Source organism: Amblyraja radiata, chromosome 22 (assembly GCF_010909765.2).
Source record: "Amblyraja radiata isolate CabotCenter1 chromosome 22, sAmbRad1.1.pri, whole genome shotgun sequence".
In the NCBI taxonomy this organism is placed as follows: Eukaryota; Metazoa; Chordata; class Chondrichthyes; order Rajiformes; family Rajidae; genus Amblyraja; species Amblyraja radiata.
This window is the reverse complement of record NC_045977.1, coordinates 19,649,318-19,663,397: the sequence shown is the minus strand read 5'-3', so window position 1 is coordinate 19,663,397 and position 14,080 is coordinate 19,649,318. Positions and strand designations below refer to the sequence as shown.

At 40.3% G+C, this 14,080-nt stretch overlaps 1 protein-coding gene across 3 annotated transcripts in view; it reads left to right on the top strand.

Annotated features, from left to right (window-relative positions):
• Positions 1-14,080, top strand: part of get4 (guided entry of tail-anchored proteins factor 4) — a 38,886-nt gene that overhangs the window by 20,486 nt on the left and 4,320 nt on the right. For 2 of the 3 annotated variants that reach the window (XM_033040533.1, XM_033040534.1), the window contains exons 4-7: positions 2,580-2,729; positions 3,784-3,922; positions 5,712-5,852; positions 5,948-6,023. In XM_033040533.1, the coding sequence (XP_032896424.1) occupies positions 2,580-2,729; positions 3,784-3,922; positions 5,712-5,852; positions 5,948-6,023 (506 nt within the window). Of the gene's footprint in view, positions 1-2,579; positions 2,730-3,783; positions 3,923-5,711; positions 5,853-5,947; positions 6,024-11,891; positions 11,960-14,080 lie in introns of all 3 variants that reach the window. The other variant, XR_004415327.1, reaches the window with a different exon arrangement.

The following is a 14,080-nucleotide window of genomic DNA, read 5'->3' as shown; positions in this document are numbered from 1 at the left end:
ACCCGGGTCTCTAGTGCTGTAAGGCAGCAACACTACTGCATCCTCCCCCTTCCCCCCCCCCACCTCTTTTTTACTGAATGCAGTAATACTGAATTACCGAAAAGGCTATTTTCATTTAGTTGTGACCACGAAACTCCTATATTAAAGAGCCATCTAGTTCCTTGCTGCCCTTCCTTGTGTAGTTTTCATCTGTCTCCAGATCCACTAACTCCTACGATAGACACAAAATGTTGGAGTAACCCAGCAGGACAGGCAGCATCTCTGGAGAGAAGGAATGGGTGACGTTTCGGGTCAAGACCCTTCAAAGTCAGAAGAAGAGTCTCGACCCGAAATGTCACCCATTCCTTCTCTCCAGAAATGCTATCTGTCTAGCTGAGTTACTCCAGCATTTTGTATCTATCTTCAGTGTAAACCAGCAACTGCACTTCCTTCCTCCTCTATCTCTTAACTACTCTCTGAAATGACCTTGCAAACCACTTAATTCAGGGGGCATTTTGTAATGGGCAATAAATGGTGTTGGTGAAGTCCACATCCTTTGCATGGACAAACATTGTTAGTGACGAGGTCCTTCTGCAGTTGTACAGGGCCCTGGTGAGACCACACCTGGAATATTGTGTGCAGTTTTGGTCTCCAAATTTGAGGGAGGACATTCTTGCTATTGAGGGAGTGCAGCTTAGGTTTACAAGGTTAATTCCCAGGATGGCGGGACTGTCATATGCTGAGAGAAGGGAGCGGCTGGGCTTGTATACTCTGGAATTTCGAAGGATGAGAGGGGATTTTATTGAAACATAAGATTATTAAGGGTTTGGACACGCTTAAGGCAGGAAACATGTTCCCGATGTTGGGGGAGTCCAGAACCAGGGGCCCCAGTTTAAGAATAAGGGGTATGCCATTTAGAACGGAGATGAGGAAACACTTTTTCACACAGAGAATTGTGAGTCTGTGGAATTCTTTCCCTCAGAGGGTGGTGGAGGCCGGTTCTCTGGATACTTTCAAGTGAGAGCAAGATAGGGCTCTTAAAGATAGCGGAGTCGGGGGATACGGGGAGAAGGCAGGAAAAGGGTACTGATTGTGGATGATCAGCCATGAATGGCGGTGCTGGCTCGAAGGGCCGAATTGCCTACTCCTGCACCTATTGTCTATTGTCTATTTGTGACTAGTTCCCTTGGGTTGAATTCCTTCGGTTTGAATAGGAGCATTTCTCTGTGGCAATCTGACAATAAAATAAGTATAAGGATGATGGTTATTATCAACAAAGACTAGTGGTTCATTTAGTCATTTTAGTGTTTGGTGTTGTGTTGAAGTATAAGTAGGACAGATTTGGTTTGTTTTCTCAGGAATGCCAGAGGTTGTGGGTGATACCTGTTCGAAGTAGATAAACAAAATGAGAGACATAGATGAGATGGATAGATAAATCCAATACTAGAGGACATAGCTTTAAGGCAAGAGGGGTAAAGTTTAAAAGAAATGTGCAGGCAAGTGTTTGGTAAAATAATTTTGCTTTTGGTATGTACATATCAGTTGCAGAACTCAATGACGCACCAGTATGGATTTATCATTATTATGAGGCAATGCTATCTAGCTTCGATCTTCCTTTTAAATTTGATCTTAAATTGCAGTAACTAGTCAAATTAAAGTTTTGCACTTTGCTGGGTTCTTAATTTCTGGGTCTAGCCTTCTGGAAATTAAAATAATATATATCAATACAGGGTGGTTAATAACAGCTGGAGTAGCAATTAGACTCTGCATAAATTGGTCCCTCTTATTTTTTCATTGTGATTTTTGAAAATGAATCGATGTTCAATATCTGTAAAGTAACTTTATATCTTAACTAGGTTAGCATTGATCTTATGTACCTCATTCAAAGGGGAGACACATCTGTCCTAATTTTTAGGTGATTGGTACAAAGAGATTATTTTGCTGATTTTATTTTTGAATTATGTTGTGATGACGAGTTAATGTAATTGTCTAAAGATTTTAACAATATATTTTAACAATATATTTAATATATACCACTGAAATTTACATTGGTCTCTCAACATTCAAATTAGTTTGGTAGTGGAAACATTTAACATGCAATTTTTATTTCTTAAAATTCTCATGTTGTTCACTTCCTGATTCACTGAAATTGATTATTCCATTATATGAGGCAAGGATCATTGTTGAGTCAAGATTGTTTAATTGACAACTGGCATATTGACATATACTGACAACTTGCAAGACATTACAGGCGTGTAAACACAATACGTATAGATGATATGTTATAAACAAAAAAAATCAATAAATTAATCACCACAGTACTTGTGCAAGAAAATGCTACTTCGCCACTGCTGAAGTTGGAAGCAAATATTTCTCCCTGTGTTTTTGTTGCACCAAACGTTCTTTGTGCAGATGCTACTTTTTTTGCAACAACAGTGTTTTTTATTTCTCCATGTAAAAAGTTTGGTTGATTTATTTATTTTGGGTGTTTCACACAAGTACATATTTAAGTGTGCGACAATGTTTCTGTAAACCTTCAGTCATCCTGCCAAATTTTCTACAATGCCTCGCAAAACTTGTTAACGTTTTATATCTTTCAGAAAGTCTCGGTAAACTTTTTAGTCTAATGGACCCAAACTCTCCCGAGAGAGCAGCATTTGTATCTAGAGCATTGAAATGGTCTAGTGGAGGTTCAGCAAAACTTGGTCACCCTAAGCTACATCAACTGCTAGCAGTCACATTGTGGAAAGGTACAGCTCTGGCAAACAAAATCAGTCTCTTAAAAAGCAGTAATTCACCTTTTTGGGGGGGTTGATTGCTGTAGTTTGATATTAATTCTGATGTTTACAAGTTATAGGAGCAGAATTTAGGCTATTCGGTCCATCGAGTCTGTTCCGCCAATCAGTCATGACTGACCTATCTTTCCCTCTCAACCCCATTCTCTTGCCTTCTAATATCTTTTGACACCCTTATATGATGTCAGATTTGTATGTGTTACCCTAACATACTGAAGCCAAGCGCAGTGAGAGCCTGCCCGGGAACCAATGGAACCTTTCTCCCGATGGTAGTCAGATTGTTCTTGGGTATTTTTGAAAATTCGTGTGGTTATTATATTGCTGTTTTGAGAATATTAGTACTGGTGTCCACAACAAGGCATTGATTCACTTAAAATGCTCATCATTGTTACAAATAATGGCTGGAACTTTGACCTTTGTTCCTATAGGAAAATGCTTCTCTTGGGTTCAACTTAAAAACAAAGACAGGCCCTTTGACCCACAATGTTAGTGCAAAATGATGCCGTTAAACTGATCTCATCTGCCTGTACATGATCCATATCCCTCCATTCCCTGCACTTCCATGTGCCTATCCTAAAGCCTCTTAAATGCCATTATTGTATCTGCCACCACCACCCCTGCCATTGTGTTCGAGGTCCCCACTACTCTGTGTAATAAACTTGCCCTGCACATCCCCATTAAACATTCCCCCTCTCACCGTATAGTTAAGCCCTCCAGTGTTGGAAATTTCCACCCTGAGAAAAAGGTTCTGACTATCTACCCGAACTATGCCACTCATAATTGTATATACTTCTATCAGGTCTCACCTCAACCTCTGACATATCAGTACCAGATGAATGATAAACCTAGCTACCATCCTTTGTTTTATTTTGGGGGGGGAAGGTGATAATTTAAGATTGAGTTGCTAAATTTGATAATTACATCAGATTACTAATTTAGGTACTTGTACAATAAACAAAACATGTTAGTTTCATTGCATACTGAACATGTCTTTGAATTCCCTTTCCAGAACAAAACTACACTGAGTCTCGGTATCACTTCCTGCACTCAGCGGATGGAGAGGGCTGTGCAAATATGTTAGTAGAATATTCTGCATCGAAGGGCTACCGGAGTGAAGTGGACATGTTTGTGGCTCAGGCAGTCTTACAGTAAGTAAATGAGAAATAAATACATGAACATGTTGCCGCTAATGTTTCACGTAGTTTTTTATTAGCTCTACGTTAATGTGTTTCTAATCTTGAGTGATTCCAGCTGAATCGTAGATTTCAGATGAATGTTCTGGAAGGGTTCTTTTATTTTGGCCTAAGTCTCTTAGTCAGTGTTGAACCAATTCCTCAGTGAAATTTTGGCATTTTTAATCCAGAGAAGTGCGCTAGATAATAGTGCCGCAGAACATAGTTGGACCAACGAGAGAGCTATCTACATAACCCCTTAAAACACAGCAGAGACAAAAGATGAATGGATGTGAACACATATCATGCAGCCAGTGTTGTGAGAGTATAGGAATTTATGAAGGTTTTGCCTTAATGTGTTTAGACACATTAATGCACTAAAAGCAAAGCACAAAATGCTAGAGAAACTCAACGGAAGGAATGGCTTCCACAGATTCTCCCTGACCCACTGAATTCCTCCGGCATGTGGTTTTTTGCTCAGAGTTCCAGAATCTGCTGTTCCTTGTGTCTCCATCTTTTGCGTTTTATTATTTTGTTTTGTTCCTAGACATGTGTTTACTTAATTATCATCTTATATGAAACTTGATACTTGGGGACTGCCCTTTATATCTTTCATTGCCCAAATAAGTATTTGGAAAAGTTCATTGCAGCCACACAACTGTTTATAGTTTTACTCGCGATCTTGCCTATTCAACATGTTAAACAATATCAATAAAGTACAGCCATATTGGTGGTGCAAAGAAGAAAAGCGTTCTGTGGGTTTTAGTCTGTCAAACAAAAAAGTAATGTCATTATTTATTGATGTTTTTTGATTAGAATCCTTGTGAGTTGGCATTGTAACTAGTTCATTTTCAAATAAACAAAAGTAACAATCATTTTCTGCAAGGGACATCAAAATTGTGCAGTAATTACAGTTGAAAATCCCAAAATAACTGGATGCTAGAAATCAGAAATTAACATCTAAAATGTTAGAAACGCACAAGAGAAACAGAGGTAACATTTTTGGGACATTTCATCTTGCATTCTAATGCAAAGTTATTGTTCAGAGCCATAAACCCCTTTTCTCTCTGGAATTTTCTGTTTTTATTTCAAAAATTGTTTTATTTCTCTTGGAAGACCTTGTCATGAAGTAGTGGTGTAATTGTGAAATGGGGCTACTATGTGTTTTGACCATCGTCGTTCCATTTATTTTGCCACGAGGCTAAAATGCTGCCCGTGTTATATGTAGCCCTGATTTTCCTGTTTACTCAGCATATGGTGCCATTCAGTGAAAGAGCTCAATTAATATTTATCACCTGTTGTTGGAAATTAAATGATACAAATTCTAGATTTTTGCTTGAAACTTTTAAATGAAATGCCATCCCTTTTATATTTTATTATTAATGTTTAATGTTTTATGTGTCATTCCTAACTGTCACTTGCAGGCAGAGCACCAAGGCAAATTTCTTGTATGTGAATACTTGGCCAATAAACGTATTCATTCATTCATTCATTCATTATATCAAAGCTTCAGAAAACTCAAACCCTCTGTAAAAAGCTGGAAGTTTAATTTTTCTTGATTCTACAGATAACTAAATTTGACATGTAGACTTTTAGAATGCTCTGTTTAATTCTTAACATCATTAATCATTTAGAAAGTAATAATCAACAATGTACCAATCAACAATGATTGCTTTCATTGCTTTGTTTAATTTGTTTAATGCAGATCTCGTAGGTGAGTGTAATGCCATTTTTGAATTTCATCCTTGCTTTCTTTTTTTTCCAGATTTCTTTGCTTAAAAAATAAAAACACTGCATTACTGGTGTTCACAACTTATACAGATAAGCACCCCTCTATAGAAAAGGGACCTCCATTTGTACAGCCCTTGTTAAACTTTATTTGGTTCTTATTACTTGCTGTTGAGGGGTAGGTATTTTCTTTACTGAAAATAATTTGAAAGTTTGGGTAAGCTTTAAGAACTTTTTAATGTTATAATCATTGTACTTTATACTTTGCTGAAGGGGGAAACTTACCGTTTTTACAGTGTTATGTGAACAGTACCAACCATCTTTAAAGAGAGATCCAATGTACATTGAGGTGAGTTGCTATATTTTCATACTACTTTATATAATGGGCTAGAATGGCTGGTAGATAAAGGGCGTCTGATGGAAGTAGGTGTATTTGGATTCTCCAAATATTACAACAGAATACTTAATGACAAATTGTATGCTGCTAGACAGCTGTCTATATCATCCACTTGCAACAGGGACCAACGGTTATGTATTGACAGAGTAAGCTGGAAAGTAACTTGTGAGAACAGACAGTGGCTGCAAAAGAATAATGACAAGTTACGTGAGTGAACAAGACGTGAAGATGGAATAGTAACTCTCCATATCCCTTTGCAGCCATTTTATGTCGCCTTACAAGTTGATTCCATCTTACTATGTAATTTAACAAACTTGGATTCAGTAAGAATAAAACAGTTTTTATAAAATCTTCCATATTCTGGCTCCATATTCATTGAAATACAGAAATATGAAAAATGATTTTATTGAAACGTTAAATCCTTGTGGGCCACGACCAGGTAGGTATTAGGAGGATATTTACCTGGCCGGAAAATTTGGAACCAGATTCAGAATAAGAGATCAACGGACTAAAATGAGGGATAACATAGAAACATAGAAACATAGAAAATAGGTGCAGGAGTAGGCCATTCGGCCCTTCGAGCCTGCACCGCCATTCAATATGATCATAGCTGATCATCCAACTCAGTATCCTGTACCTGCCTTCTCACCATACCCCCTGATCCCTTTAGCCACAAGGGCCACATCTAACTCCCTCTTAAATATAGCCAATGAACTGGCCTCAACTACCTTCTGCGGGAGAGAATTCCACAGATTCACCACTCTCTGTATGAAAAAAGTTTTCCTCATCTCGGTCCTAAAAGATTTCCCCTTTATCCTTAAACTGTGACCCCTTGTTCTGGACTTCCCCAACATCGGGAACAATCTTCCTGCATCTAGCCTGTCCAACCCCTTAAGAATTTTGTACGTTTCTATAAGATCCCCCCTCAATCTTCTAAATTCTAGCGAGTACAAACCGAGTCTATCCAGTCTTTCTTCATATGAAAGTCCTGACATCCCAGGAATCAGTCTGGTGAACCTTCTCTGTACTCCCTCTATGGCAAGAATGTCTTTCCTCAGATTAGGAGACCAAAACTGTACGCGATACTCCAGGTGTGGTCTCACCAAGACCCTGTACAACTGCAGTAGAACCTCCCTGCTCCTATACTCAAATCCTTTTGCTATGAATGCTAACATACCATTCGCCTTCTTCACTGCCTGCTGCACCTGCATGCCTACTTTTAATGACTGGTGTACCATGACACCCAGGTCTCGTTGCATCTCCCCCTTTCCTAATCGGCCACCATTCAGATAATAATCTACTTTCCTGTTTTTGCCACCAAAGTGGATAACCTCACATTTATCCACATTATACTGCATCTGCCATGCATTTGCCCACTCACCCAGCCTATCCAAGTCACCTTGCAGCCTCCCAGCATCCTCTTCACAGCTAACACTGCCCCCCAGCTTCGTGTCATCCGCAAACTTGGAGATGTTGCATTCAATTCCCTCGTCTAAATCATTAATATATATCGTAAATAGCTGGGGTCCCAGAACTGAGCCTTGTGGTACCCCACTAGTCACTGCCTGCCATTGTGAAAAGGACCCGTTTACTCCTACTCTTTGCTTCCTGTCTGCCAGCCAGTTCTCTATCCACATCAATACTGAACCCCCAATACCGTGTGCTTTAAGTTTGTATACTAATCTCTTATGTGGGACCTTGTCGAAAGCCTTCTGAAAGTCCAGATATAACACATCCACTGGTTCTCCCTTATCCACTCTACTAGTTACATCCTCGAAAAATTCTATAAGATTCGTCAGACATGATTTACCCTTCATAAATCCATGCTGACTTTGTCCAATGATTTCACCACTTTCCAAATGTGCTGCTATCCCATCTTTAATAACTGATTCTAGCAGTTTCCCCACTACCGACGTTAGACTAACTGGTCTGTAATTCCCCGTTTTCTCTCTCCCTCCCTTTTTAAAAAGTGGTGTTACATTAGCTACCCTCCAATCCTCAGGAACTACTCCAGAATCTAAAGAGTTTTGAAAAATTATCACTAATGCATCCACTATTTCTGGGGCTACTTCCTTAAGTACTCTGGGATGCAGCCTATCTGGCCCTGGGGATTTATCGGCCTTTAATCCATTCAATTTACCTAACACCACTTCCCGGCTAACCTGGATTTCACTCAGTTCCTCCATCTCATTTGACCCCCGGTCCCCTGCTATTTCCGGCAGATTATTTATGTCTTCCTTAGTGAAGACAGAACCAAAGTAGTTATTCAATTGGTCTGCCATGTCCTTGTTCCCCATGATCAATTCACCCGTTTCTGACTGCAAGGGACCTACATTTGTTTTAACTAATCTTTTTCTCTTCACATATCTATAAACGCTTTTGCAGTTTTTATGTTCCCTGCCAGTTTTCTCTCATAATCTATTTTCCCTTTCCTAATTAAGGCCTTTGTCCTCCTCTGCTGGTCTCTGAATTTCTCCCAGTCCTCTGGTAGGCTGCTTTTTCTGGCTAATTTGTACGCTTCATCTTTTGTTTTGATACTATCCCTGATTTCCCTTGTTAGCCACGGATGCACTACCTTCCCTGATTTATTTTTTTGCCAAACTGGGATGAACAATTGTAGTTCATCCATGCAGTCTTTAAATGCCTTCCATTGCATATCCACCGTCAACCCATTAAGAATCAATCGCCAGTCTATCTTGGCCAATTCACGTCTCATACCCTCAAAGTTACCTTTCTTTAAGTTCAGGACCCTTGTTTCTGAATTAATGATGTCACTCTCCATCCTAATGAAGAACTCAACCATATTATGGTCACTCTTGCCCAAGGGGCCACGCACAACAAGACTGCTAACTAACCCTTCCTCATTACTCAATACCCAGTCTAGAATAGCCTGCTCTCTCGTTGGTTCCTCTACATGTTGGTTTAGAAAACTATCCCGCATACATTCCAAGAAATCCTCTTCCTCAGCACCCTTGCCAATTTGATTCACCCAATCTATATGTAGATTGAAGTCACCCATTATAACTGTTTTACCTTTGTTGCACGCATTTCTAATTTCCTGTTTGATGCCATCCCCAACTCCACTACTACTGTTAGGTGGCCTGTACACAACTCCCACTAGCGTTTTCTGCCCCTTAGTGTTTCGCAGCTCTACCCATATCGATTCCACATCCTCAAAGCTAATGTCCTTCCTTTCTATTGCGTTAATCTGCTCTCTAAACAGCAACGCTACCCCACCTCCTTTCCCTTTCTGTCTATCCCTCCTGAATATTGAATATCCCTGGATGTTGAGCTCCCAGCCTTGGTCACCCTGGAGCCATGTCTCCGTGATCCCAACTATATCATAGTCGTTAATAGCTATCTCAACATTCAACTCATCCACCTTATTACGAATGCTCCTTGCATTGAGACACAAAGTCTTCAGGCTTGTTTTTACAACACTCTTACCCCTTATACTATTATGCCATAACTTCATGGGAAGGATTATAAACCTTTAGATGTTCTCTGTAACAGTGGGCTGTGATGCTCAGTTGTGAACTGTATGTAAGGCAGGGATTGAAGATGGTCGTGTTGAAATAGAAGGCCAACCATGATCTTATTGAATGGTGCGATTGGCCTGCATCTGTCCCACTTTCTCTTATTCATGTGTTCTTTCGTGTGCTGTTCAACTGATGACCTTGTCTCGTTCTCAGGACTCATTCTCTCACAAATGGAAATTTGCCTCCTGCTGCATGCCTGAAGTGCAAATCAGGCACGAGATCTTGCTCATACCCTTGGCTTTTCCTTAATGTAGTTAAGCAAACATAACAGTGTAAATGTATTTTTTGTTTGACCTGCCTTTCAGCAGGTCATTTCCTGTGACATAGCTGCTACTTCAAATAAGAACTTGTGATTTTAAATACCAGTACCAGGACTATTCTTTACTAGCACAATAGCTGCCTATTCAATATTCTGGCAGTCTTACTCCATCCTGAATCACATCATAGATTTAGAATTTCCAGACTAATGTAGCACACAAAGTGTGTAGATGAGTGGTGCAGTTGATCTGGTTTGCATGGAGCCCAGTGAGGCCATTAACGAAGTCCCACGTGGGAGACTAGTACATTAAAAGCTCATGAAATCCAGAAATAATGAACTGCAGATGCTGGTTTGCATCTGGACAATACAGTTAAGAACAATACAGCTGAACCCATGCTGCAATAGAACATAGAACAGTACAACACAGAAACAGGTCCTTCAATCCACCATGTCTGTGCCAAAACATGATGCCAAGTTAAACTGATCTCTTCTGCATGCACATGATCCTTATCTTTCCATTCCCAGCATATCCATGTACTTATCTACCAGCCACTTAAAGGCCACTTTCATAAATACCCCCACCACCACTCCTGGCAGCATGTTCCAGACACTTCAATTCTCTGTTAAAAAGAAAGTTGCCCCACACATCTCCTTTATACTTTGCCCCTCACCTTAAACCTCCGCCCTCTCATCATTGACATTTCCACCTTGGGAAAGTAAGTTCTGACGATCTATGTTATCTGTGTCATAATAGGTGAAATTTCTGAGCTGCACTGATGTTGTTGGGCATCATGCCATAATATGGTTACATTTCCAGCATTAGTCCTTGTACTTAATGCATGGGGTACAATAGCTGCAGTGCAGCAATTAGTGCTTACTGCATCATAGGTCCAGGGACCCAGATTGATCCTGACTTCGAGAGCTGTCTGTGGAGTTTGCAGATTCTCACCACGACTGCATAGGTTTTCTTTGGGTGATCTGCCTTTCTTCTACATCCATATCCTACAAACCGCTGCTGTTAGGTTAATTGGCTCATGTAAGTTAATGGCAAAAAAAGAGAATGGAAAAGGATTTCATGGGTCTGTGTGAGAGAAATCAAGTTGTGGAAGTACAGAGAAATAAGGAGAGGCTAGGGACTGATGTGATTGTTCCCTTGGGAGCTAGCATTGTTGTAATATACTGAATGGCCGCTTGTGCAAAAGGAGATTATTACTGTAATTTGGAGTAATTCTTTCTAATCTTTCTCGCTGCACTGTTTAAACTAATGCCTGTCTACACAAAATACCAGCTTTTGTTTATTTCTGTTCTTCCCTCGATCTTTGCACAAGTTCTACCCATGCGGCTAGTTTGGAGATACAGTGTGAAAACAGGCCCTTCGGTCTACCAAATCCACGCCGACCAGCGATCACTCTGAACGCTGACAATATCCTACACATTGGGGACAAATTACAATTCTGATCGATGCCAATTAACCAACAAACCTGTACCTCTTTGGTGTGTGGGAGGAAACCGGAGCACCCTGAGAAAACCCACAGGGAGAATGTACAAACTCCATACAGACAGCACCCGTGGTCAGGATCGAACCCGGGTCTCTGGCACTGTAAGGCAGCAACTCTACTGCTGCGCCACAGTGCCGCCCCTTGTGTTTGTAAATGGGAAAGAAGTGAAGCAAGGCTTTAATTTTTTTATGAGGTTGAATGCACTAATTGGAAAAATAGTGGCAGCATATTCAGTCACATCCAACTCGTCTATCATGCAGGGCACTGAAGAAAGGGTAAAAGTTTGTGTGACTGAGTACCTTCTAACTTTTTCAATAATCCAACTCAGACAAGGTGGTCTGCATGACCTCTACCTGGGCTCATAACTCTTTATGTACAACCAGTTCCTGTTATGTCGTGTTGCAATCTTTATGAATTCCTAGAGCTGATAACATTGAAAATTGGGCCACAGTAGGAATGGGGAAAAATCTTCAGAAGAGGATTAGGAAGCCCTTATTTCCTCTTTCTCCCGTACACATTTCAGGCTGCAACGGGAAACAAATGCCCATTTGCGTATGGAGAAGTCACTCCATTTGAATGAGGAATTATAAGGTAGGTAAGCTTTAATACACCTCGTGCAAAACCATACACATTTTATGTTTTATCAATACATGAATTTTCACCATTAAACACAAATCCTGAGTGTCTCAAATTATTGTTTTAATGGTGCACTGGTCCTGAGTGGTTTGTGAAAGTGTGTTGGCAAGGTTCTCTTTGATTTAAGTTCAAATTATTATTGCACATCACTAAAGTGGAATTTTCTCCCACAATTGATTTTTGATTAGAACGGGTGTCAAGAGTTATGGGGAGAAGGCAGGAAAATGGGATTAGGAGGCAAGATATCAGCCATGATTGAATGGTGGAGTGGACTCGATGGGCCGAATGGCCTAATTCTACTCCTATAGCATGTGAATTGCTAAATGAGAGATGAGATTATTGCTGAATCCTACTTGGCTCTTATTTTAGAAATGCATTCATCTGCAGATGCTGGAATCTTGAGCAAAACGAAACGTGCTGCATAACTCAGCCAGTCAGGCATTATCTGTGGAGGACATGGATAGGCGATGTTTCATGTTGGGACCCTTCTTCAGACCCAAAACATCGCCTCACCATGTCCTCCACCAATACTGCCTGACCTGCTGAGTTATTCCAGCACTTTCTGTTTTGTTCAGTTTTTTATTTGTTTTCAATTTTCTATTCCTCATTCTTTTTTTCCCCATAATGGATTATGGTTCTGTACATTTTGATAAGCTGAGAGATGAGTATTTCTGCTATTGTTGTATGAATAAGCAGTGGGAATAATCATAAACTAATGTTGCATCAAATAAATTAGCGTTAACCATAAAGTTATGGGTTCCTTTTCGTTGAAAAATAAAACTGAAATCATCTGATCCAGCGGAATATTTTAGTTAAGTGAAGTTGATGACGGTTCTTATGGAGCCACAGTAAACAAAAATATTGCCTTTTCACGTTATAGCTAATTACAACTCGCAGTATAGAGAAAAGTAAATTGGCAAATGTAAAACTTAGAGATAAAAGCATTATTCAGTTAAAATATGGATGTGCAGAGGTTTAGATTTGATTGCACATGATGGAAGTTTAATTGTCATATCCTCCGAGACCGGAACAATGACACTCTTACTTGCTGCAGCCTTACAGGCACATTAAATGTAAGAACACAACACGGGCAGGTAGGACTAGTGGTGCATCTTGGTCAGCATGGGCAAGTTGGGCCGACGGGCCCATGCTAAATGACTCTATGACTCCAAATAAGTGTAGAGTAAATTATCAGTTATTCACTGCTAAACCAGATACAATGTTCAAGCAAAAGTACGTAGTAGTTTAGCGCTGAGGTAGGGTTGTAGATAGGCTTATGCAGGGAGGTTCAAAAGCCTGATGGTTAATGGGAAGAAGTTGTTCTTGAACCCGGAGGAACGTGTACCACCTTCCCAATGACAGCAGCAACATTAGAATGTGGCCAAGGTATTGCGGGTCTTTGATATTAGCGGTCTTCAGCTTCTTGGAGATCCCTTCAACGGTGGTGGGGTCAATACCCACCGTAGACTGGCTGATGTTCACCACTTTCTGCAGCCTTTCTTTGTCCCTGAACTCTTGAATTACTTTACTAGGCTATAATGCAACCAATCAGTACATGGAGGTTTGATGGCATATTCAGCAACATGCTGAATCTCCTCAAACCTCCTGAAGAATTAGTTGATGAGCTTTCTTTGTAATTTCATCAATGTGCTGGACACAGGACAGATGATCAGATATGTGTATGCATAAAAAGTTGAAGCTATTGACTGTCCACCGTTGTCCTGCTGATGAAGCCAGGCATTGACTTTCCCTTCCTGAAGTCAACAATCAGCTCCCAGATCTCACTAATGTTGAGATAAAGATTGTAGTTCTGACACCACTCAACCAAAACACCAAACTCTCTCCAGAACTCTGACTCGTCGTTTACTGTTATTTGCCCAATGTCAGTGGAATCGTGACATTTAGAGCATTGGAGCAGTATCTGTGTACACATAGAGAGTAGGGGACTGAGCCAGCAGCCTTGAGGTGCACCAATGAGCAGGAGTGATTGTTGCCAATTTGTACAGATTGTTTAAAACAAAGTGCTGGAATAACTCAGTGGGTCAGGTAGCATCTCTGGAGGACATGACGTTTCAG